The sequence below is a fragment of the Pistacia vera genome, unplaced genomic scaffold (assembly GCF_008641045.1).
Source record: "Pistacia vera cultivar Batoury unplaced genomic scaffold, PisVer_v2 Contig281, whole genome shotgun sequence".
NCBI lineage: Eukaryota > Viridiplantae > Streptophyta > Magnoliopsida > Sapindales > Anacardiaceae > Pistacia > Pistacia vera.
In genome coordinates, this window is record NW_022196092.1 from 235,107 (window position 1) to 259,968 (window position 24,862).

General features: G+C 34.0%; 4 protein-coding genes across 5 annotated transcripts; 2 read left to right on the top strand and 2 right to left on the bottom strand.

Moving 5' to 3' along the window:
- Positions 1 to 342: 342 nt before the first annotated feature.
- LOC116134041 (very-long-chain aldehyde decarbonylase GL1-9-like) lies at positions 343 to 5,375 on the top strand. 2 transcript variants are annotated; one of them, XM_031419683.1, is made up of 3 exons: positions 343 to 497; positions 572 to 895; positions 4,420 to 5,375. In XM_031419683.1, exons 2-3 carry the CDS (start codon positions 662 to 664, stop codon positions 4,960 to 4,962), a joined length of 777 nt encoding a protein of 258 aa, XP_031275543.1. In that variant the 5' UTR covers positions 343 to 497; positions 572 to 661; the 3' UTR covers positions 4,963 to 5,375. The 2 variants fall into 2 exon arrangements, with proteins under 2 accessions (XP_031275543.1, XP_031275544.1); XM_031419684.1 differs by having other exon boundaries at positions 389 to 497; positions 582 to 895.
- Positions 5,376 to 5,486: 111 nt separating this feature from the next.
- Positions 5,487 to 7,422, bottom strand: LOC116134039 (pentatricopeptide repeat-containing protein At1g34160). The gene has a single exon (XM_031419682.1). The coding sequence runs from the start codon at positions 7,375 to 7,377 to the stop codon at positions 5,638 to 5,640; it is 1,740 nt and encodes a 579-aa protein (XP_031275542.1). The 5' UTR covers positions 7,378 to 7,422; the 3' UTR covers positions 5,487 to 5,637.
- A 6,603-nt stretch (positions 7,423 to 14,025) lies between these two features.
- LOC116134042 (co-chaperone protein p23-1-like) lies at positions 14,026 to 17,274 on the top strand. Its single transcript, XM_031419685.1, has 6 exons — positions 14,026 to 14,135; positions 16,124 to 16,310; positions 16,399 to 16,564; positions 16,649 to 16,686; positions 16,779 to 16,833; positions 16,932 to 17,274. Exons 1-6 carry the CDS (start codon positions 14,131 to 14,133, stop codon positions 17,036 to 17,038), a joined length of 558 nt encoding a protein of 185 aa, XP_031275545.1. The 5' UTR covers positions 14,026 to 14,130; the 3' UTR covers positions 17,039 to 17,274.
- Positions 17,275 to 18,012: 738 nt separating this feature from the next.
- On the bottom strand, positions 18,013 to 21,996 carry LOC116134046 (probable F-actin-capping protein subunit beta). Its single transcript, XM_031419691.1, has 8 exons — positions 21,736 to 21,996; positions 21,289 to 21,359; positions 20,208 to 20,321; positions 19,905 to 19,987; positions 19,747 to 19,820; positions 19,502 to 19,621; positions 18,497 to 18,592; positions 18,013 to 18,370 (listed from the first exon to the last, which is right to left on the bottom strand). Exons 1-8 carry the CDS (start codon positions 21,862 to 21,864, stop codon positions 18,290 to 18,292), a joined length of 768 nt encoding a protein of 255 aa, XP_031275551.1. The 5' UTR covers positions 21,865 to 21,996; the 3' UTR covers positions 18,013 to 18,289.
- Between the last annotated feature and the right edge of the window lie 2,866 nt (positions 21,997 to 24,862).

Sequence of the window (24,862 nt, forward strand, 5' to 3'; positions counted from 1 at the left end):
GTTAGTGTCAAAACTACGCATAAACATAAATATAAACAATATCCTATATTAAATATTTAATTTTATTAGAATAAAAAGAACAAAAATAACAACATAAAACACAAGATTTCCCGACACATTAAATAAAAAACTAATATATATACTCAAATATAATATAATTGGAGTATGGTTGGAGATTCTAAAACATAAATTAAACACTTATTTTCCTTTTCTATTTCACTTTATTCTTTTATTTATTTAAAATAAAAAATGCGTAAAATGAAAAAAACAACATCAATCATTTCATCATTGTCCAATGTCCATCAAACGAACGAAAACGAACAGCACACACACATCACGCCCACTTTAACTTGAACAACAAAAAAAATCTCTCTTTTTTTGAAAAAAAAAAAAAAAATTAAAGTGAAAAAGAATCATAACTGTTGCCAACGTTTAATTTTCCCGATCTGAATGTCACTCACATTCGTCTCCTCTCTTCACCACCATCGCCGATCTCTGTAAGTCAAATCAACGCCGTTACTTTTGAAATTTTTGTTTATTGGATTTTTAATTTTAAATTAAAAAAATTTAGGTTAAAACAGAATGCGCATTGAGTTGTGGATCTGAGTTTCCGAGTTTGCATAGAGGGGTTTACTGGAATTGGATTATTAAAGAAGGAAGGATGGTGTTTTGGGAGGAATATGTGAGTGATGAAGCAATGGGGACGTTTGCTCCGATAGTGGTGTATTGGTTGTACGCCGGGTTTTATCAAATGTTGTTGCCGTCGTTGGATAATTACAGGTTGCATACGAAGCAAGAGGAGGACGAGAAGAACTCTGTTTCTCTCGCTGTTGTGGTCAAGGGCGTTTTGCTTCAACAACTCGTTCAAGCCACAGTTGCTCAGGGCCTCTTCTTGGTTAGTTTTAGTTTTAGTTTTACTATACTACTATTTTTTTTTTTTTTTTTTTTAATTTTAACTTTCAATTAATTAATTATGCATTTTTGTCGTTGCTCACACCTCTGGTGTGAGCAGAATTTGATCCCAATACCAGCTGAACTAGCCAATACTAGAGTTAATTGCTAGTTAAACGAAACATCATTTTAATTTCTGAAAAGACATTTATATGGGTTAGCTATGTGTGAGTGTTTTTGTTTTTTAAATATCATTTTTCAAAGTTATATATCTTGTAAGTTTAATCCCCAGAGATTCGACTGGTTAAACTAGCCAATTGCAATACGCATACGGGTTGGTTGTCGGTTAAACTAGAGAATATTTTCTATTTTGTGTTTTAAATAGTGATTTATTTGTGTTAGCTATGTGTGTTAATTTGTAGGTAGTAGTTAGGTCAGCGGGTTGGATGTCTTTAGGTTGTACAAGGGTGAGTTTGGGGGTTTGGTTTATGTTTGCAAGTTTAGGAAAAGAAAAAGGAAAAAGAAAATGTAAAATGTGTGTGGGCTGTAGAAAGTATTATACAAGGAAGCTGAGACTATTAGACCTGTTATTCTTCTGGTGTTATGATCCATGGTGGAGGATTTGAAAAGAGATTTCCTAATTTATTAAAGCAGAGTTTTGTTCTGAAAAAGGAAGCTACACAAGTAGGAATTGTGTGAAAAACAACAGTGGAAGGTTACTCAAAGCGGAGTTGTAGAGATAGAGACCCATTTGTGATTCTCTTAAGTGATGAACTCTCTTGTAGGGGAGGGTGGTTGGTGATTGAGGGTCTACTCTTCTTCTTGGGGGAAAAATAAGTGGAGTTATAGAGATGGGGATCAGTTTGTGATTCTCTTAAGTGGTGAACTCTCTTGTCGGGAGGGTGGCTGCTGATCGAGGGTTTGCTCTTATTCTTGGGGGAAAAAGAGATATTTCTGAGGTAGCGGAGTATCCTGGGAGTTTTTTTATAGTGGATTGTGGAACAGAAACTATCTCCAAGTTTTTTTTAAGTGAAAATCAAGGTATAAAGTGGGAAATATTGTTTTCATTCCTGCATCTTGAGACTTGGAAGAAAATGTGCTCAAGTTGCGTTGAGGATCATAGTTCTGTCATAGAGTAATGGGTTTCAATTTCACATGAAAGCTACATCCCCAAAATCCAAGGTCGGAGATGATTGAGCATCAGGCTAGTATTAAAGCTTTAATGGACAAAATTATTTGACTCTCCTATTGTTATATATTCTCTAAATATGACTCTTAGTATTCTTAAACTTTAAATCCCTTGGTTAAAAAGACACTTTTCAGACAAAATTATTTGACTTTCCTATTGTTATATATTCTCTACATATGACTCTTAGTATTCTTAAACTTTAAATCCTTTGGTTAAAAAGACACTTTACAGATCTGATACATGTTAGAACCTCTCACATTTTGTGCTAATGTCAACCATCATAGTTTGAACCTACATCATAGTTATTAGTATATAGTGATATGCAGAAGCCTGTTCTATTTGCTTGATGGTTGACCATCATATTGAAATCTATTTAAGGGTTTTTTTCTTTCTTTTAGCTGCAAATAGAGAGATACCGATGTGGTAAGGTTTATTATTGGTTGCTGTAGAAGTCACCTTTGGGTTTCGTCACTATATTTAAATGTTTCATTGGTTTTCTTCTTTTAAATGGTTAAACGGATCAACTCATTTGGAACTGGGATTTCTGCAGTCAAGAGCTATGAGCTATATGATTGGACTTTGGTGAGAGTGGTTTTATGCGCTTGGTTTCTCAACTGCTGCTGTAATGGGGTATTAATGTCAAAAGAGTTTACTTGGAAAAGGTTGTTGGACTAATTGGCCAATTAAGAAAAAAACACTTGGAATCTCGAATCTACAATCATTATTTATATTTATTTGAGTCTGGATTGAAGGTAAACTAATGTTTACATGAGTGAGCAGGAAAGGCTGTTGGATGTTAGAAAACCTAGTTACTGGAACTCTGCTTTCTGCGGTTAAGAGCTTTTAGCAGCATGAGTGAGCATTTGCTGAAACTATGCTTTCTGTGGTCAATAGCTGTTAGCTATATGATTGGATTTTGGTGAGAGTGGTTTTCTGTGCCTGGTTTCTCGATCATTGCCATAACAGGGGTATCAATGTTAAAAGAGTTTACTCAGAAAAGGTTGTTAGACTAATAGGCCAATTAAGAAACAGACACCTGGAATCTTGATATTATAATCATTATTTATATTTATTTGAGCTGGAATGATGTTAGATGTTTGTCAATCTAATTGAATCCCGCTTAATCTTAGATTCTTAAACCTTGTTCTTAACAGTGTCTTTGTACATCTTATGCAACGCTTTTCTTATATTTCTTAACTTTATTTGTGATTTTTTGAATTTGTTCCTTGTGATGGTATTTTAACATAAAGTTTGTTCTCTGTCTTCTTGTCCAACTACTACTCCTAAATACCTAAGCAGAAATGTACATGGGCTTGCTTTTAGATGCAAGTTGCTGAATGTTGTAAATTATATTTTGATTGACAATTTTCTGGCCCATTATGCTCTATGCACCCTTTGCTTAATAATTTGTGTTTAGATTCTGGTCCTTCTTTTACCCTTTAATGGGAATCCTACTGTTAAAAGACTAAGAAGAAGGTTACCTAATGATAGTGTTCTGCAGGATTTCTCATCATTTTGCATCAAAAGATGAAATTTATTCTATTGCAGATGTATCTGAAACCAATTTACTCCCTTGAAAGCATGTTCTATCTTTCAGTTTTTGGGGATTTTAACTTGTAAGGTGTACATATAGGAGTAATTATTCTTCATGAAATTGCTCTAGGTTGAATTGGCTATTCTGCAGATAACTTGGGCAGTTTGATTCAAAAGTGTTTCCAAGTCGGAATAGGTGGTAGTGTAGGAGGATATGGAGGTGGAGGCATTGGTGTTGACTGTGAATTTGGTGGTGAGGGGGGCACAATTCGTGGCTAATAGTAAAACCTGTTGAGTTAGCAGAACCATGAAGTGAAAATGAATTTTACTTGAAATGCTGCAAGGCAATAACATCTATATTATGTCCCTGTATGATGTTTTCTATTGCTCCTGCTTCTTTTTAATTGTTTGCTTAAAATAATCATACTTACATGATCTTTGATAATATTGTCATGCTCAGGTTTTTCATCTTTAAATTCTTTGGCATTTTCTCAACTTTATGGAAATTAGAATGGAGCTAAATAAAGCCTTCATTAATCTAGCTGTTTAAGCTGCATTCCTTGTGCTTGCTGAAAACTTGTGTCATTAAGTTGTGATATTGTCATATTTGTCAAGTAATCTGAAAATTGGTAAGTAATAGATTATAAGGATTATTTTTATGGTGCGATGTGGCTCATAACAGGAATATGAAAGTTGGAAATCCCATACATTGTTTGACAATTTTTAATGACAAATGATCTTTTTTGTGGCTGGCTTGTCCTCTATTTGTACTTTTTTAATGAACTTATCTGGCGGCTTTTCAACAGTTGACCTCGAACGCAGATGCATCTGGGATCACATCTCAGCCATCCATTCCTGTCCAACTTGTGCAGATTGTCATTGCCATGTTCGTCATGGATACATGGCAGTACTTTGTGCACCGGTATATGCATCAGAACAAATATTTGTACCGCCATGTCCACTCACAGCATCATAGGCTGGTAGTCCCTTATGCAATTGGTGCCCTTTACAATCACCCACTTGAGGGTCTCCTGCTTGACACTTTTGGTGGAGCCATCTCTTTCCTTGTCTCAGGAATGACAGCACGCACGGCTGTGATTTTTTTCTGCTTTGCCGTAATCAAAACTGTTGATGATCATTGTGGACTATGGTTGCCTGGCAACATCTTCCATCTATTCTTTCAGAACAACACTGCATATCACGACATCCATCATCAACTCCATGGCACAAAGTACAACTATTCTCAGCCGTTCTTCTCCATGTGGGATAAACTTCTTGGAACTCACATGCCTTACAATCTTATAAAGCGACCTGAAGGTGGTTTTGAGGCGAGGCTAAAGAAAGATTAGCTGCAATGTGACAATTTGACTCTACTATTTCAGGCTCACTTCATACGGGAGTTTTTTATCAGTCGAGGTCGTGCCATTCTTCGGAAGTTGATTTAGAATTGTTTGTTTGAGGCTTCAAAATCTAGCGTCCTAGCAGGAGGGAGGTCATTGATTTATCCAGTTGCTTGACATAGTTCTCCCATCTCCATGCAGTTGTGATAATTTCGCCAACCAACCATATTAACTGTAATTGTGCTGTTTTGGTCTGTTTGCTGTGTAAAATATCTCTTTATGTCATGTAACATTTAGTCTTCAGGTTTGTTGTGATTGATATACTGAGTAACTTAAAGACTTATGTGCTCAGCGGACTGGAAGTTGTTTGCAGAGTCGGAGAGCCGGGATATTTAATTTAATGCTGTTGTGTCCAATACTCACTACTCAGCCATGAATATATTCTTTAACTAATTTCTTCCATCTCAAAGAGAAATTATCTCGCTACGGCTGAGAAAAATTGGTCTTAATAGCCGTAATGATAGATCAAACTTCCCTGAAACTGGCATTTCGAGACATAAGGGTTAGCATGGAGGAAACATGATGGAGTTTTATGATTTTATCTTCTCTCTTGCGAAATGCTTGAATAAATGCCAAAGTTTTGCTTTTATAAGCATCATGTTTATGATATATGCATGAAATAAATCACCAATAATCTTTGCAAGAACAAGAACCTTCTTTAAATTTATGAAACCGAACTCGATCTCTCACGATAATTTCGCAATTATAAATCTTGGAGATGAGCTTTATCACTTCATGACAATCCCCGCAAATCCTAAGGTTCTTAAACACCTGAATTGAAGTGCCTTCACTCGTGCTGATCAAACCAAATGCCACAGCCAACTTCTCACTATGATAACACAATGCATTCTCTTTCTCCTCTTCCCCTAAATCATGCAACACATAACTAGTTCCAGCCACATATCCATACTCTTTAATCTTGAACCTAATCTCATCCAACTTCTTATATATCTCCCTCCAACTTCCGTGGCTCTTATCGCCGGTGAAAAACTTGTTTATCACACCATTCACTTCAATGTAGCTAAATCCAGGCACCTTCTTCACATCCCTAGTCCTCATGGCTCTCCTCACCCTTCCCACATCATCCCATCTCTCATGTGAAGCATAAACGTTAGATAATAACACGAAATCGCCACAATTACTAGACCCCATCTCGGCTAGCTTACTTGATGCTATCTCCGCCATCTTGACATCCCCATATATTTGGCAAGCGCTGAGCAACGTCTGCCAAAGTACCACATCAGCCACCATTGACATAGACTTAACCATATCATAAGCCTCTTGTAATCTCCCTGCTCGACCTAGCAAATCAACCACACTCCCATAATGCTTCATATTAGGGTTTAAACCAGACTCCATCATTGAATTAAACAACCTCACACCATCATCCACCAACCCTGCGTGATTGCACGCGCACAACACACCCAAGTAGGTGACATCATCCGGCTTCACACCAACCGAACCCATTTGCTCAAAAAGCTCAAGGGCTTTGACCCCATCCCCATGATTTGCAAATGCCATTATCATAGTATTCCATGTAACAAGGTTCTTCCTACACTTCACATTTTCAAACACTAAAAACGACTTATCCACGAACCCACATTTTGCATACATATCAATCACAGCATTACAAACTTGCACATTCGTATCAAGCCCCTCATCTCTTATATACTCATATATCTTTTCTCCTTTTCTCAAAGCACCCAATTGCGAACACGCCGCAAGAGCTCCAAGCACCGTAATCTCATTAGGCCTAAGCAAACTCTCCTCCCTCATCCTCCTAAACAACTCTAACGCTTCACTTCCCAAATTCCCTTGCGCCAACCCAGCAATTAACGCGTTCCACGACGCAATATCTCTCACAAGCATTTCATCAAACACCTTCTTAGCACTACAAAGATCGCCAATTTTCGCGTAAACGTCCAACAAAGTAGTACCCAATAACGCATCAGCGAAAAACCCACCACGCAAAACTTGCGAATGCATCTGCATTGTCTCGACACAAGCCAAAACACGCGCGCATGCTTGCAGTGCAAAGGAGCAAGTGAGGGCGTCTATTCTGACAGAATTAATCAACACTGAGCGAAACCAAGAGATGGCCCTGGTGGGTTCGGCACAGCGAGCAAGGCCGCGAAGAATAGCGTTGAAGTCGTTGGTGGAAGGCGTGTTGATTTGGCGAAAGATAGTGTGGGCGTGAGAGAGGTCGTTGAGAGGAGGGAGGGCGTAGAACTCAATGAGCTTGGAGCGTAAAGGGCAGAATTGGAATTGAAAATGAGCTGCGGTTATGAGATGAGCCTGGAGTTGTTTGATGTGATGAGGAGTGGCGCATTTCTGCAGAAGTGTGTTGAGGTTGGCCTTGGCCATTCCATAGTATCAGTGAGCGACCGAGTGCTGTCAATCGATCAACTAATAGCCGTATTTTGTGGTTGTGAACAGACCATAATACCATTTAGTAATTGTTTGGTTGCTAAGAAAGTCTTTAAATTTGGAAATTTGTCAAAATGAAAATATATTTACGAGAGAGAGAAATTTTTTTCTTGGTTTTTACTATTTAAGATATTCGTTGAATTTCTTCATTTTGACGTCTTAAGCAAAAGGCCTTAAGGAGTTGTCTACAACTTATTCAATGGCTAGCTCAAGCAAAAGCAATTCATCAACAATGGATGGTTTGGCTTCAGAGCCAATCTTTTTCTTAAAATTATGAATATTAATATTCATTTCGTAAGAGTATAACTAAGTTTTGAATGTAGCTCATTCATGTTTGGCCCAAATACACATATTTGAGTTGGGCCTAACAATTTAGAGTTCGTTCAATATTGTTTTCATTATCTTGAAACAATAATTCTACGGACACTGTTTAATCTCACTGAATTATTATACCAACTTACGTGGCATCCGAGTCTAACGTAGCTACGTTGGACACTATAACATGTCTTCTGTAAATGATCGATCGTCCAACAATTATGGACGCTAATTCATATTTGATGGACAGTTGCACATTACAAATGGACAGTCGTCCACCAATCTGGACGAAATTTTGAACGAAACTAACAATGGACTCCCGTCCATATTATATGGATGAGAGTCCATTTCCTATGGATAGGCGTCCATCTCGAATGGATGCCTGTACATAATGACTTGCAGTATTTTTAAAATGAGGAGGAATGATTTTTTAAAAGAATAAGAATGGACGTTCGTTCATATTATATGGATGGGCAGCCATTTTCAATGGACGGCCGTTTATATCTGATGAACGACTATCCATTGAACAGTGAGGCAAATATATAGTTATTTTTTTTTAAATTTACAAAAAAAATTCTGTCATGCATATAAAAAAGATATAACTTGTCTAATACGCTTCTGCAAATAAGCGCCAAAATTTTTAGATGAAAAAAAAATAAAAATAAGACTTTATTTGTAGCTTTATTGTAAAGCTAATACATTTCAGCTTCATTGTCTCATCTTTTCTTCTGCATGTTCTTGCCAGAGCTTGTTAGTCTTCCACGCAGTATTGGCGGTTTCTTCCTCAACAACCATAACAACTAGCTATCATGACAAGAAAGTCACTAATATTTTCACAGGAAAGTCACTAATATTTTCACAGGAAAGCCACCAATTTTTTACAGAGAGAATCGTTTAGGGTGGAAAGGGAGATCAAACTTTTTGAGTTTAGAAATATTTTTTGAGGTACTTAAGAATTTTTGACTTAATTTATGCATTTATTTAGTTTCGTATTCTATTTTGGATTGAATATATGTTACAATACAAAATAACTAATAGACAATATTTGTTGGCGACTGTTGTGAACCAGATTCGTAAACACGAAAACTAGTATTGGTTTTGCATGAAATTACGGAATATGGAAGAGTCTAGTTTGCCTCATTTCAATGATGTTAAGGTAATTTGTGTTTGAAACTTTAACTTTTTTGTTAACATGAATTTAAATTTGTTGTACCGTATTGTTTCTTATGATGTGTTATATTAGTACATTCTAATTTTGTCCATTAGAAAACCATTAAATCAGAAAAATGAATGTGATGAATTAGAAGATATGGAATGTGTAGAGGAAGAAGTGGAGCCTCGTATTGGAATGATGTTTGATTCAGTAGATAGTCTAGTGAAGTATTACAAAAGGTATAGTAATAAAATGGGTTTTGAAGCACTGATACGTACGTCAAAGAAAAGAGATGATGGGGGAGATGTGATATGTGGCAGTTGGTGGGTTCTTGTTTTGGGAAGGAGAGATGTAAATTCAAAAATACTTTGAAAAAACAACCTGTGGCTAAAACAGATTGTAAGAGTCGGAGTAGTGTAACTTTGAATGGTGAATGCAGATGAGAAATTAAATCAGTTGTGCTTAAACATAACCATGATCTTACAAGTCCGACAAAAAGAAGATATTTCAAGGTAAACCAAATGATACAACCTTATGTGAAAAGGAGGCTTGAAGTTAATGATCTGGCTGGGATTAGACTGTGTAAAAATTTTCAGTCATGTTATTTGACGTTTCTACAAAAAGATTGTAGGAACTACACGGAAAAAGTTAGAAGGCTATGACTTGGAGTTGGAGATGCTTTGGCAGTACTCGGGTATTTTATGAAAATGCAAAAGGAGAATTCAAATTTCTGGTACATGATTTATGTAGATGAAGAGAGTTGATTATAGAATGTGCTATGGGTTGATGCTAGATGCAGGGCCGCATATAAAGAATTCGGTGATTTTGTGACCTTTGACACAACGTATCTGACGAACAAGTATGATATGCCATTTTCTGCTTTTGTGAGGGTTGATCATCATGGACATTCGACATTGTTAGGTTGTGGGTTAATTTCCCATGAGGACACTAAGACATTTGTATGGAATTTCCCATGAGGACACTAAGACATTTGTATGGCTATTTCGTTCTTGGCTTGAATGCATGGATTTTGCTCTTGATGAAATTATCACTGAGTAAGATAAGGCCATGCAAAATGCAATTGAGATTGTTTTCCTCGGTATAAGACATAGGTGGTGTTTGTGGTATATAATGAAAAAATAGCCTAAAAAGTTAATAGGGTATAAGGAATATGAAACTATAAAGTTTAAGTTACAAAATATTGTGTATGATTTCTTTACACGTGAAGAGTTCGAAGAATGGTGGAACAAATTCATTGATGTTCACAACCTTTACGAGAATGAATGGTTATGTGGATTGTACAAAGAAAGAGTACGTTGGGTGCCTGCATTTGTTAAAGATAATTTCTGGGCAGATGTGTCTACTACCCAACGTAGTGAAAGTATGCATGAATTTTTTGATGGATATGTAAATTCCAAAACAACGTTGAAATAATTTGTGGAACAATATGATAATGCATTGCAAGATAAAGTGGAAAAAGAAAGGGTGGTTGATTGTAGATCTTTCAAATCTTGGATACCATGCATAACTAATTACCCTATTGAGAAATAATTTCAAAATGCATACACAACTGCAAAATTTAAAGAGTTTCAAGAAGAGATTGCAGAGAAGATTTATTGTGAATTATCTTTTTTGAAAAAGTATGATTTGTATGAGGAGTATCAAGTTTTAGAAGATGTTTGGTTTGGAGATAGTAATCGGCGTGTTCCCTTTGTGGTGTACTTTGAAGAAAGTTCATTTGATATTCATTGTAATTGTCATTTGTTTAAGATCAGAGGGATTTTATGCAGACATGTCGTTATTGTGTTGATTCATAAAAAAGTTTCACACGTTCTAGATAAGTACATTTTATAGCGTTGGAGGAAAAATATAAAAAGATATCATACGAAAATTAAGGTAAGTTTTAATAAGTGGAGCACCAACGTTGAAGGACAACGTTTTGATAAGTTGTTTAATATAATGTTGACAATAGCCGATATGACATCAAACTATGAGGAAGACTGTAATATGTTGATGGAATTTATGATTGACATGAGAAAAAAGTTGGAGCAGAAGGAAAGTGAAGGAGGGCTTAGTAGAAAAGTAAACATCTCTTTTACAACTGGTTTGAATAGTAAAGATGGCGACAGTCCTCCTAAAGAGGAGAATAGTCAAATTATTAGTTCACATGCAGTTCGCAGCAAACGTCGTCCTCTATGCAGAAGAAAATAGTCGAAGCTTAAGGAAATTATACGTAAGAATAAAAATAAAAAATTACGAAAACAAAGAATTGGTATGAGTTATACACATATTCTTACATGATATTTGTTTTTAAAACATTATTTACTTATTTGAAGTTTATAATAATATCGATTTGATTATTAATGTGTTATGCTATTTTTTAGGGAAAGAATCATCAGCAGAGCGAGAAAAGGAAAAATTTCTTTTATCTACTTCTGTGGCCGATGCCCTCACATATGATTACGTCAACATTATTGAAAGTATATCGAAAACTCAAGTGTTGTCAAATGATGTTGTTGCTACCCATGTATGTGTTATGTATGTTGTATAATTGATTAATTGTAACTAACTTAAGTTTTCTATAATGTGTGCTAAATTGTGGTTGTTAACGTTGATAGTTGTCTACTAGTCTGGTTCAGAATCTCATAGAAAAAAGTAAATTATATACTAGCTAAGAGTCTGTAAATGATGAACATGTTTCATTGGGAGAGATTTAATGTTGTTGACAGGTTGAAACATATATAATTGTATTGGGTAGAAATTATTCGCGCTTTGGTTAATTTCTGATGAATGCAGTTGAGCTGTATACTGATTTAGTTGTTTTATTTTTATTATTCTGGTCGTTGGTTGGTATGAGTAGGATGTCTGCTATAGGGTTGTGAATTCATAATAATAACGTTAATGTAACTTATTCTGAATGTTTTTAGTATATATTACCGTCACATTGCGGACTGTTTGTTAACTAGTTGTATAACGAATTTTGGATATGCATTTCATTTGAGATTTGAATTTTGATATGTCTTTTGGTATGTCTAGTATCACATATACATATGCATTTAAAAGAGTAATTGAGATATGTATAGAACAATAATTAATGAAGTATCTCCTTCATTATGGAATTGTCGGCAGCCTATGAAAACTTGTCATAATGAAAAAATCAGTTGGAGAAGTTCAGATAATCGAGAACATCTTGTGAAACCAATCTTTATCAATTAACATATTTATAAACAAAAAGCAAATATAATTTTCGTACATAAAGTTTAGTATTGGAACCATACATAATGACAATTAACATTCAAGTTGACTCAAGCTGTATCACATGCTAAACAAATTAACTATACTACTATAATAACAACTAGCTATACATCATAGTGTAGGAGGTGGAGGTTGATTGGAGGAGGAGGAAGAGGCTGTTGATAAGTTTTTTATCATGATGAAAATTTATGTCATGCGTTCCCCGAGGATGTCAATCGTTTCTTCTATTCTTGATGCGAACGAGTTAAAATCACTTTGCAACTGATCCTATTGTTCTTGCATTTTCCTCTCAATATGTGAAAAACTCTCATCTTGAAACCTTTTGATCCGCTCAAATCTGCTTACTATTTTGTCTAAAGTTTCAGGAAATCCCACCTAATCAATTATCAGATCTGCATTCGGATCTTACTCATATTCTAGTGAGAATCCACCAAACAAGTGTTTGAAAGTAACATGCAAATTAACATTTGAAACTGACATGAATTCATTTACCCACCTTACAGCTCAATCATCAATAAAATCACAAAAATTCACATGATGAATAGAAACAAATTAAACACTAACTTACGAGAAGAACGACAGATGGCTTCAATGAAGAAAAAGAACGGCAGATGAGGAACGAAGACGAAGAAGTGAAAACGGCAGATGCATTTATTTTTCAATGAAGAACTTGGAGTTGGATGTAGCTTTTTTCTTTCAATAATCCCAAGAAAATGGACAGCTGTCCATTTATTTATCGCTTATTTTGTTTTTTAAAACTTGTTTGGGATCACAAATTTTTAAACCCTAAGAATTGAAATTTAAAAAAAAAAAAATATTTGCCTCGTTGTTCAATGGACGGTCGTCCATCTAATACGGACGGCTGTCCATTAAAAATAGCGGCCTGTCCATTCTTATTCTTTTAAACAATCATTTCTTATTTTAAAAATACTGCAAGTCATTATGGACCCATCCATAGGAAATGGACTCTCGTCCATATTAAGTCCACTATTATTTTCGTTCAAAATTTCGTTCAGATTGGTGGACAACCGTCCAATTGTAATGCACAGTCGTCTATCAAATATGGACGAGCGTCCATAATTGTTGGACAACCGTTTATTCACAAAAGACGTATTATAGCGTTCAACATACCATGTCTGACTCAGATGTCATGTAAGTCGGTACAATAATTCAATGAGATTAATTGGTATTTGTGGCATTATTGATCTTGAAAATATGTAATAATTATTTATTTATCATTTTCATTTTTCTACTTTTGAATTTTTAGTATAACTAAATAAACTTAAAACCCTATAATAAGAATATAAAATCCATGGTTTTTATTGTTTTCAAAACTTCGTAAACAACATTTTCAATTTCTGAGACCATAAAATTAGACTTTTTATTTTTATTTTCAAATTTATTTTTAACATGATGTAGAAATTACATGAGATAAATCTTCCATATCAAAGTAGTTTGTAAAGTAAATACCGTATATGGTTTCTTCTTTCATTCAACTTTGATAGCTAAATTTCAAAAGTTACAACAGTTTTCGAAAATTATTAAAAGGGTTTTAATATTTATAGAATCATTTATAATATCAATAACAAATTTTGCAGTGTTTTCAACTAGTTTTTAGTAATTTTATGGATGCATTTTATTCGTTTTCAAAATTGGTTAAGATGTTTGAGATTTTTAATAATCTAGAAAATAAAATTAACCCAAATATATACTATTGAATTTAATTTACTTTTGTAAATAAAAATAAAAACGTTTATTTTTCGTAAATAATTTGAGCAAAATATCTTTTAGCTTAGGAGCCTAGAAGAGAAAAGAATCATCTAGACTCAGCACTCGGTAGACTCATTTTTTACCAACCAAGAATCGCCTATAAATATCCCAATACCAACTCGTCAAACCACTTGTGCTTCAATTTCTCTCTCAATTCTCACTTTTCCTCAATTTTTTTTCTTCGTTAATCGTAAACTATGAGGTATTTTCTACTCGCCTTTTAACCTGTACTCTTTCAAATGTCTGTTTGGTTGCTGAGAAACGACGCAATATGTAAAAAGATCATGAAATTTCGATCGTTATAATTTCAAGTTTTTTTTTTTTTTTTTTTTGAAACTGTTGTACTTGTACTGGCCTCAATCTTTGTCGGTGTTCTCTTTTTTGTTATATATATTAATTTTTTCGTTCTTAAAATCTCTCTGTTTCTGGTTGTTTTCGGCAGCAAAACATGAGTGTTAGGGTTTCATGTTTATGAGAATGCTGAAATATTTTTTATTTTTATATTTGGTTTTACTTTATTGCTTTTGTTCTTCTGTTTGGCTTCCGAGATGGTGAGATGACGGAAAAATAATTTTTTTTTCTTACTTTTGTTTTGGTAGAATATTTTTGAAATTAGAGATTATCGTGGCTTGAGTAGTTAGACATGGGGACAGCTCCGTAGTGGTATCTAAAGGTTAACGTTTGCATTTTTAGTTGCTTATGTTTTGTTAAGTTAGCTTTCACAGTTAATGCCTTTATGTACGAGCAAATTAACTTACTGGCTTACTTGATTTAATGGTTTAGTGTTTTGTATTTCTGGTATGTTGGTCCAGAGTGCATTGAGTTAGTGTTCCGTTTACTACTTTTGAAGAGCGTTAGTATATTATCTTTAGGCGGAGTTCATAATGTCATATTGGTAATTTACAATGCTACTGGACAAGTTAAAACGCATTTACTGGGCCAAGACCATAGACGGATTTGGTAACTTGTGTAGGATGAAGTGCTATATTGATTGCCATTATTCTTTTTGGGTAGCGGGAGTGTTTGCTGCCCGTATAATTATTGTACTAGTGACCTTTTTTTCATAATATAATGCCACATTTGAAACATGGATCATGATATATTTAAATGTTTACTACATTTTGTTACAAGTTTAATGTGGCATATTGCAAGATTGGTTGTGCAATTGCTGTAATGGTATACCAATAGCTATTTAGAGGCCCCTTCTATTTGGTAGATGGGTCATGACAAAGTAAACTTCACTATGATGTCTGTGATTTTTGAAGTCTCTGTGAGTGTGACTTCAGGTGGATTTGATCATGTTTACTCCCATGCTATGAGCTAGGGGACTTAGTTGTTTTCTTAATTTCTTGGATTTGAACTTTGCAAGTTTCCGTGGCATTTTATAGGAAATATTGTATGTTGCATTTATGATTGCGTCTTGATTTAGCGTACATAATTGAATAGATGCTTCTTTACCTGTAGATTGTTTCATCATTACTTTATGCCTTGTATGCCTACTACAATAGGGTGTTATTGATTGTCATGCATGTGTCTCATTGACTAGTATACCCAGACTTGGGAATTTCACCAACTTGCTTTACACATGGATTTTCTCCAGGATTGGGTTTGCCATGTTTCATATTTCGTATTCAGGTGGAATGGTGAAGTAAGAGTTAAAAATTTGAAACGTTGGGATTTAACATATTTGTAGAAGTCAATAGAATCAGAAAACCAAATTTTTATGACAAGCATTTATGTTGGTAACCTTTTAAGGAGAATCAAGGTTTGCATTTGCGGTCGTATCAAATCTTACAGTGTATGATTCTTTTTTTGTGATTGTTAGGGTGCTTAAAGATGTGAGGTGGCTTGGATAGCTTCTCGTCAATTTAACTATATGTGATTCAGTGATGTTTATTGCACCACACATACTGTTATTAACTGAACAGAAATACACTCAACATATTTGAGGGGAAAACACTGTCGAACTCTGAAAACTATGTAAATGCTGCTGTCTGCACATCACTGTGCTAGAACTAGCAATTGCAAGAATTCTAACTTAACTGGTGCTATACAACTTTAGGTTGTAGTTGGAAACTTTAAAGTTCTGTTTAAAGAGTGGCATCACAGTGCTAATTTTGGATTATAACTAATAAATTTATTCATTATGTTTTCTATTTTCTGTTCTAACTTCCTTTCTAAAAATTCCAGCCGACACCCTTCAGTTAAATGGGCACAGACGTCTGATAAGGTCTTCATAACCATTGACTTGCCAGACGCTCAGGATGTGAAACTAAAACTGGAGCCTGAAGGGAAATTTTTCTTCTCAGCTACCAGTGGAGCAGATAAGATACCTTATGAAGTTGACTTTGATCTGTTCGACAATGTTGATGTTAATGTAGGTACCTGACAATAATTTTATTATTGTAGCCTGCTTCTTTTATACAATATTTCTCAAATTTAAAGTGTGATTATGGAATTTGCAGGAGAGCAAGGCTAGTGTTGGCTTGAGAAATATCTGTTATCTTGTCAAAAAGGCAGAGAACAAATGGTGGAGCAGATTGGTAAAACAAGGGGGAAAACCTCCTGTGTTTCTGAAAGTTGATTGGGATAAGTGGGTTGATGAGGATGAGGAGACGGATGAAAAAAAACGTGATCCATTTATCCTAGACAATCTTCAAATATAATCAGTAAAGGATTTGTTCTATGGCTAACTTATTTGTTATTCATTTGCAGCTGGAGCTGATATGGACTTCGGTGATTTTGACTTTTCGGTCAGTGGTCATATATTTTAAACATAAATTTTATTACTTTACAAACTGCTAAAACTCATGTATATCCAATTTGCTTGGTTGGCTGGTTTCAGAAAATGAACATGGGTAACATGGGAGGCCCTGATCTTGATGCTGCTGGTGACGATGGTGAGTTTTGTAATCCATGTATTTCAATATCATTTTGAACATTGATATTTTTGGAATTAAGTCAGGCCTAAATTTCTCCTGTGAATGTTGGGATGCAGAAAATGATGATAGTGACACAGAAGATGAGAATGTGGAGGAAGCATTAGCGGCGGAGACCAAGGGAGAATCATCAGCTGCTGTTGAGGCTGATGCCAAAAAAGCTTGAAACTTTAAATCTGGGTGTGTTGTGAAGTTTTAGGCAGCCTTTTTATCTGCAACACATTGTGGAGCAAACATATCTTATAAATTACTACCATGCCTGTCTAATCATTTTTATTTTTTTCGGTTTCACTGAAAATATTTGCTGCTCTGAGAGTTGAATTGGTTTTGGAAAATAGAATATTAACAGTGGTTAGATCAAATATGATCCATTTCTTTATATCTACGCCAGTCTTTTCATAATCAGCAATATTTGAATCATGTTTTGACAGTCTTGAGGTTCGTTGTTGATGATAAATTAACCTTGGAAATTTGTGTTATTTGAAGCTGTTTATGTTAAATGGGTGCGTTTGGTTTATTATTTTGAATAGGATTTTGAGAATAATATTGGGTAGTTGGATAGGGGAGTATTACAAGGTAAAATTTAAAAATTTATGAAAAAGCTTTTAGGTTTGTTAATTTAATTAAATATCTTAATATATAAAATAACAAAAACACCTTTATCATTTGTTGTGTCAGATTTCGGTCACCATTGTTGAAATCTGGTCGAAAAATTGTGTTACAACATAGATTTTTGTAATGCGTTATTTTGGCCATTACGGTTAGAGCAGGTTGTAATTCTGGCCTTGATATGTTACCGTTAAATTGTATGTTCTGATACATTTAATGGTGCTGGGTATATTGATAATCAGAGTACGATGAGGTATTAAATGATATGATACACATTGGCAATGTAAAATTTGGGATTACTTAAAATGAATAGCAGTCTTCTATCCTTAAAAGGAGGGATTGTAACATTTTAGATTCAATGACTGATATGAATTCACTCATCACTAAACTGATGTTTGAACGCAAGAATGAAGATAAGTCGACAAAATCAGCTCTATTTGATTAGATGAGATCTATTATTGGACAAGTGGAATTTATTAATTTAATGCAAGTTGATCAATTATAAGTTAAGACGTTACGTTTGTGAGAAAAAAATTATTGAGAATGATTGGATACAAACATAATATTTAACTTTGGGAAAAAAATGAATTGATACAAGAGAATTGTGTCTTTAACATGTTCTCTACACGACTCTTGTTGATGACAAGACCACCCAAAATGCAAGGTAAACTCAAATGGTAACTGTGCTCTGTCTATAATTAAGAACATAATAACATCACATAGTCTCTGGAAGTAGAAACCACATATTCAAATATGCGAGACAAACAGATCTAAGAAACTTCTTTTTCATCCACCAAATGTAGCTAAATCAACTGTCGGGAAGTCTCATCACCACTTCAGATGGTGGCCGTAAGGTACATACCATCTCTCTCGTCTTCCCAAAATAGACCTGCAATAAGTGTACGACATGATTTATAATGCTGATTGTCATGTAAAATTAAAATGGTTTAACGTTCAGATGTGTAAATGAACAAGTGAGGAGTTAGGAAATTTGAAGCAAAGAAAACTATTTCACCTGATCTAGTGAGTTCCTCAGCTTACCCTCCATTTCTTCTATCATCTTTCCCATATTACAAAGATGACCTTCTGCAACGGGGAGGTTCATATTCATCTATGAACAGAGGAAAGTAAACAAACTTGGTTCAGTCAAAATTCAAAACTATAAAACAGATTACTTGATTTAGACGAAATGAAAATTATAAAACCAAATCTATTTGTAGAATTTTCGGTAGGCTAATCGTTAGTACGTTAAACTGTAGTCCTGTGCTGAACTCCCCACTTGCTTGATCTCAACTATCACAAACCACAACTTAGCATTCAATAATGCTCAGCTCAGTTTGGTTTTTAGAAAGAGAAGGGAAATGTTAAGTATTTTCAAACAATTTTCAGAAAACTAGGACTATGGTTATCGATATTCAGAGCACAATTCAGAATATATAAGCGCTTCTATAAAGCAATTTCTGATTTAGTAACAATCTCATCCAAAGGATCTTCAGCAATTTAAAAGGTCTTACTTAGTTGTATATAAAAACAATAAAACAAGAATTTGCAACAGGAAAGCCAGAGCAACCTTGTCAACCATGATTCTTAACATTAACAAAAATTTCTCAAAACAAAGCAATAGAAACAAGCCTCTCCTGAGAGAGGGCATATAAAAGTATGGGACAAAGAGCAAGAGTTTCCTGACAATCTGTCACTGTCCACGTATATATATATATGAGTCACAAATTACTTGATCTAGGTGCAGCAAACTTCTTTTTGACACACATTTTCTTGCCTATGATAGAACCAGACTGTCTGTTCTATGCTTATCCAAGATGGAATAAGTTCTAATCTCCATCCCAACAATTATGGGAAACTACCAGGAAATAATTCAAGTATTGACACCAGATAACATATATACAGAATTTATTAACTCCATCACCCAGTAGTTTACCAGAAAATTAGTTATATGTGATTTCTTAAAGAAAGGTTTTAATTAGTAAAGATTGCTCAACTCATAACAAATCTAACAATCTACCTGTCGTCTAATTGATCCAGATAAACTGAATGTGCCTGATGACTCGTCATCCGTAGTTAAAGACAGCATGATGGTACTGGTTAAACAATAATGGGCTGTTCCTTCTTCCTCTGGCCCCACCTACACAGGAAATAAATGTTCATTCTCAGAGTCTACATGACAAGCATACTTGAATATTAGAAGGTGAGGGCAGAACAAGGCAATATCCCTATATATCTACATCCTGTCGTGGCTCCTGTAGTCACCTCTATAACATGTATAGCATCCCATGCTCCCTCCTCCAAATAACCCCTTCGGCCGTGTCCTGTCTTTGAACCATCTTCATTCAATACAAAAATGTATTGGTTAGAGAAACAAAACTGTGCAGCTGGCATCTGTGTAGGTGAAAAACAAAAAGCCTTACCTTTTTTTATCAAGAAGCAGGCAACAAAACCTTCATTATCATCTTCCCACATGTAAACTGATGAAATACCACCTTCATAGTACCTATCAATTTATTGGTTAATCAAGCAACTACAACTAAAAGATAACATATATAATGAATAAGTTACGAGAGGAAAATATTGTAAGGGAAACTTTAAACTAATTTTGATTTTAAACAAATGACAATCAAAACCAAAAAGGTTTAGCACGCTTAAATTCTTTCTTACATACAAATTGTGAGAAATTGAGAAAACTAAAGGACGAGGTAAGTAAAGAACCTCACTGGTCACGATAAATTGCAAAGATATCATTTGCTTCAATTTCAAGGTTCCTCAACTCTGAAGTTTGGTATGGCGCATCTTCCAATGGTGGATGGTACTTATTCGACCAAGGTGATCTACAAATATATAGTTCCATAGAAGAAAATAAGCCATAAGTTACCGCTGATTTTCAATAAAAAAATAAATGATTAGAAAATCAAGAGTCAATTATGTAACTAAACTCTGAAAATATGTTGTAGGATGAGTAAGAGAAATGTTAAAAACACTCTCTTCTTCAGTCTCTTTCTCACTCATTCTATTCTTAACATGTACACAAGGAACAATGAAAAAGATATTATCAACTTGTCACTTACTTTGTTTCTTGTATACATGTCAAGATAGGAGTGAGAAAGAGAGTGAAAAAAACAGTGCCGGTAGCATTCCTTGAATTTGGTAAACTATAGGTCATGCATCTACATTCAAATATATGGAGTAACATTATGCTGAGTAGTTGACATGCTCATTCATCACAGCCAAGAAACAAATTTTCTTTCAAATACCTTAGTGTGCCCATCAGACCACCATTTGTACTTAGTGAAATACGTCAAAGGCAAAGTATGGCAAAGTAGGGTTACATAAATATATGTTTGTATATAATAACGCTACACATTTCAAGGTGATATATCATCTTATGTAACAATAACAAGTAAATCATGAATTGATGTAACATGACAATACCGTATAAAATGACACATCACTTGGAACAAAAAAAGTTAAGATTCTAATGAGGATGTGTAACATTATTCATTTGTATATATGAATATATATTATCGCAGTATTTGAATGGAGCCGATCAGCAAATTTAAGTGCTTGGGATTGCCTCATTTATACAAGCCAAAGATGTATTCTCACAGTCATAACCAGTGAACCCACTATCCAGATTCAAGAATCCACTCATAAATTCCCAACAGATCATGAACACAGACATCACTACTTAAATCCATTATCCAATTCAAACTTAGTGGATTACAACTCCAGTTACTCCACAGTATAAAAGGCTTTACCCGCAACAAGTCAAAAACATAAAATGAAAGAAAATTGTACCTATAAGAATCAGCGTCTCTGTTGTATTCACACAAAATAAACTCTTTCCCAGAATCCACATCGTGTAAAATCTGTTGTTAGCATAACAAAAAAAGAAAAAAAAAAAGAAAAAAAGAAAACCCACCAGTTATTAGCTGCTACAAAATGGTTTATGGCAAGTTAACAATACAAATCAATAATAAATAAAAAAAAAGGTTTCGTATAGGATTCTAATGTCAAATTTTCAGCACCTTCACTTTTAATCATCCCTAATCACCTAATGAAACCGGTATCGGTAACAGTACTGGTACCGGACCAGAATTAGCAACGTGATATTATTGAGAATTACTATTAAGAAATGGGTATATAGTAATGTGGCAAAAAATGCAAAAGCCGAAGCAAAAGAAGGTTAAAAAAGAAAAAACAAGGTGAAAATGAAAGAAACCCAGATAAGAAAAGAGGAGAAACCTGAAGAGGCTGATCAACTTGAGAGAGGAGATCGGAGGAATGGTGAGGTAAGAGGCTGAGAAGAGCAGAGAGAGCGGTTTCCGTGTGCTTTGGAGGCATTCTTCTCATTAAACCCAATGCGCCCTCCATTTCTTTCTCTTGCAAAAAAGAAATTGAGAAGAAGACGAAGAAGAAGAGTGATAGATAGTCGTGATGATAGAAGACAAGAGTCGCCCTGTGTGCCTATGGCCTCTTTGATCCGATTTTTCCTCGCGGGAACCACCTCCACATTCCTTTCTTTATAAAGCTCGCCCTGCCTGGCCCCCCTCCCTACATTTTCGCAATTTTTTTTTTTTTTTAATCTAATTTTTTCTATATTATGTAAAAGTGCCGTTACCGTTACATTACACCGATAAATATTGGGTTAATCACATCAAAACCCCCAGAGGTTTCAAAGTTTCACAGCGGACAGAAAAGAATAAAGTTAGGGCATAAGTAAGAGTGTATTTTATTGTGTAAAGTCTACTTTGTTCTTGTTATTCTATTTAGTTCACAATCTTACTTCTTGACTTAAATACTTATGAAAAAAAGATTAAATTATTATCTCCTTATTAATTTAATTATTTTCTAACATACATTATTAATCTATTCAAAAGTAATTTAAAAAAAAAAAATAAAAAAAATAATGATAATTTGATTAACCTCCCCCACAGTATCAATACTCTAAAAACTTGGTTTTAAAACCAGTTACTATATATCTTTCCCCAAATCATCACCACCGCCCGCCAAAGCTTTTACCCTTCTTCTATTTTTTAATTTTTTTGGGACAAATTTCTAGTCTCTTTTGTAAGTTAGAAAAGCCAGATACGTCAAACAAAATTCGGTACTAAATCAACAAAATTAGACCTGTCAAAATTAAGTGGAAACCAAAACACATAACAAAAAATAACGGGTTTAAAAAAAAAAAAAAATTTAGAAGAAACGGCGACAAAGACTTTCGCACACGCCACCGTCTGAGCAAGCCATCACCGCCACCGCATGCAATTTATTTTCTTTTCCCTATCTATCACTTGTTGCTATCTCCATTATTCAACTATCATCAACTACAACGCCCTCATTCTCCCTTTTTTTCTTCTAATATTAGTCTTTGAGGTTTAATCCATAGTTGCTGGCTTCTGTGGTTTGGCTTAGATTATGTGGATTTGTTTGTTAGCGAAAGATAATATATAGTGAAGATATATGTTTTTTTGCCTTAATGTCACTCACAATTTGGGATGTAAGTGTTAATCTAATGCTCTTGTTTATACGTCTGTAAAGCATTAAAATGTTGGGGGGGAGGGGGGTGGTCAATGTTTTTAACCCACAAATCTATTGCTATTATAAGCTTATCATCCCTTGTAACAATGTTATAGTTACAAGTTTATAAATAATTTTAACATCATTAAGAGTACCTTTTTAAAGAGAGTAGAAATGACACCTATGAATGGTTATATTTGTTTAAATGATCTGACATTCGATAATATTTATTAAGTACAAAATTTTACTTAATCAAGTTGGTACAATTATGACGATTTCACTTAATGGTTTGAAAATTAGAATTATTTACTTACTTAGTTGGTACAATTATGATGATATCACTTAATAGTTTGAAAATTAAAATTAGATGATAATTATCGACATTAGTAACTAAACAATTTTTAGCACCCTTATATGCATTTAATTTTTTTTTTTTAATTTATTTTCAATCTTAATCGGTAACGTTACTGGCTCGAGTATCAAATGATAACCGTTAGATTGAGTGCAATGTGGGTAAGGTTACACCTAGACCTAGTAAGCTATCAATCCCCTTGGAAAGAGCCTATTTATGAGGCCATGAGCATCTACTAGTTAATAAATTCCAAATTACTCAGCTACAAAAGCCCTAACAGAGAGCATCTTTATAGATGGTGGGTCATCTTGCAAAAATTTGAAAGAAATTTATTAAGTAAAGAAATTTCAAATGGGTTATTGAGTTGATAATTTTGTAGTGCATGTTATGTCTCGTAGAAAAGTAAGAAAATGAGTTGTTTTTGTTCAACTTTTTCCCCATAGCTATGATGGGCAATGAGGAGTTGATTTTAAGGCACTTCATTGTGCCAAGAGTTTGGAAATTAGTTTTTGTTTTTGTCAACAACTCATGGGCCCATAACAAACACCAAGTTGATTAAATGATTTGAATCTTATTACTAAATTAGGTATGTTTTCTATTAAACGTTATCCACCTGAGTCGATATTAATTCAATAAACATGGTTATTCCCTTTTTGATAAAGCAAACGTCCGACGATTAACTATATTCTTTTACTTAATTATGATTAAATTAGGTGGTATTTGGTAATCATACTCGATTACAGTGGGGCTTTACTCTTATTAAATTACCTTGTTTATCCCTAAGTAAAAGTTGCATCAAAACCTTATAGCTAGAGGGAGAGCATTATCACTGTGTTGTATGGATAAATTTCAGCTTATTTGAGAATTTGATGTTTAATCAAGAGATCAAGGCTTGTGATTTGCTATAAATTAAAGCCTTCTAAGAGCATATTCAATAATGCTATTTATTTTAATGAGTATATTTCATATAAATAAAGAGTATCTTTAATCATTTATAAATATAAAAAACAAAATTTTATTCAAATCCAATGGACCTTTTAAATTATGATATTTCATATAAATAATGTTCTTTATTTTTAAGAAAAAGATTTAATAAGAGAGAAAATTTATAAAAAAATACATAAAAACTTGTAATTTATTAATTAAAATTAAGATAGAGAGTAAAATTTGACTCTCTAAATATGGAGAACCAAATTCACTCTTTAATTTATACTTAAAAGATAAAGAGTTTGTTAGACTCTTATTTTTATCGGTAAACTCTTTATAATAAAGAGTTTGAGTACATCTCCAAATGACTCTTTATATAACTCAAACTTTTTATTATAAAGAGTTTATTCATAAAAACAAGAGTCCAATAGATTCTTTATTCTTTAAATATAAATTAAATAGTGAGTTTGACTCTCCACATTTAGAGAGTCAAATTTCACTTTCTATCCTAATTTTAAATAATAAATCACAAGTTTCTATGTACTTTATTTATGATTTATCTCTCCTATTAAA

Bases quoted from the DNA above. Each gene is read 5' to 3' on its own strand.
- LOC116134041 (XM_031419683.1), top strand. From the start codon at position 662: ATGGTGTTTTGGGAGGAATATGTGAGTGATGAAGCAATGGGGACGTTT. The intron at 896-4,419 runs GTTAGTTTTAGT...GCTTTTCAACAG, and splicing joins TTGCTCAGGGCCTCTTCTTG to TTGACCTCGAACGCAGATGC.
- LOC116134039 (XM_031419682.1), bottom strand. From the start codon at position 7,377: ATGGCCAAGGCCAACCTCAACACACTTCTGCAGAAATGCGCCACTCCT.
- LOC116134042 (XM_031419685.1), top strand. The intron at 16,311-16,398 runs GTAGGTACCTGA...TGGAATTTGCAG, and splicing joins TCGACAATGTTGATGTTAAT to GAGAGCAAGGCTAGTGTTGG. The intron at 16,565-16,648 runs GTGATCCATTTA...ATTCATTTGCAG, and splicing joins GGAGACGGATGAAAAAAAAC to CTGGAGCTGATATGGACTTC.
- LOC116134046 (XM_031419691.1), bottom strand. From the start codon at position 21,864: ATGGAGGGCGCATTGGGTTTAATGAGAAGAATGCCTCCAAAGCACACG. The intron at 21,360-21,735 runs GTTTCTCCTCTT...TGCTAACAACAG, and splicing joins AAGTTGATCAGCCTCTTCAG to ATTTTACACGATGTGGATTC. The intron at 19,622-19,746 runs GTGACTACAGGA...TTTCCTGTGTAG, and splicing joins ATGCTATACATGTTATAGAG to GTGGGGCCAGAGGAAGAAGG.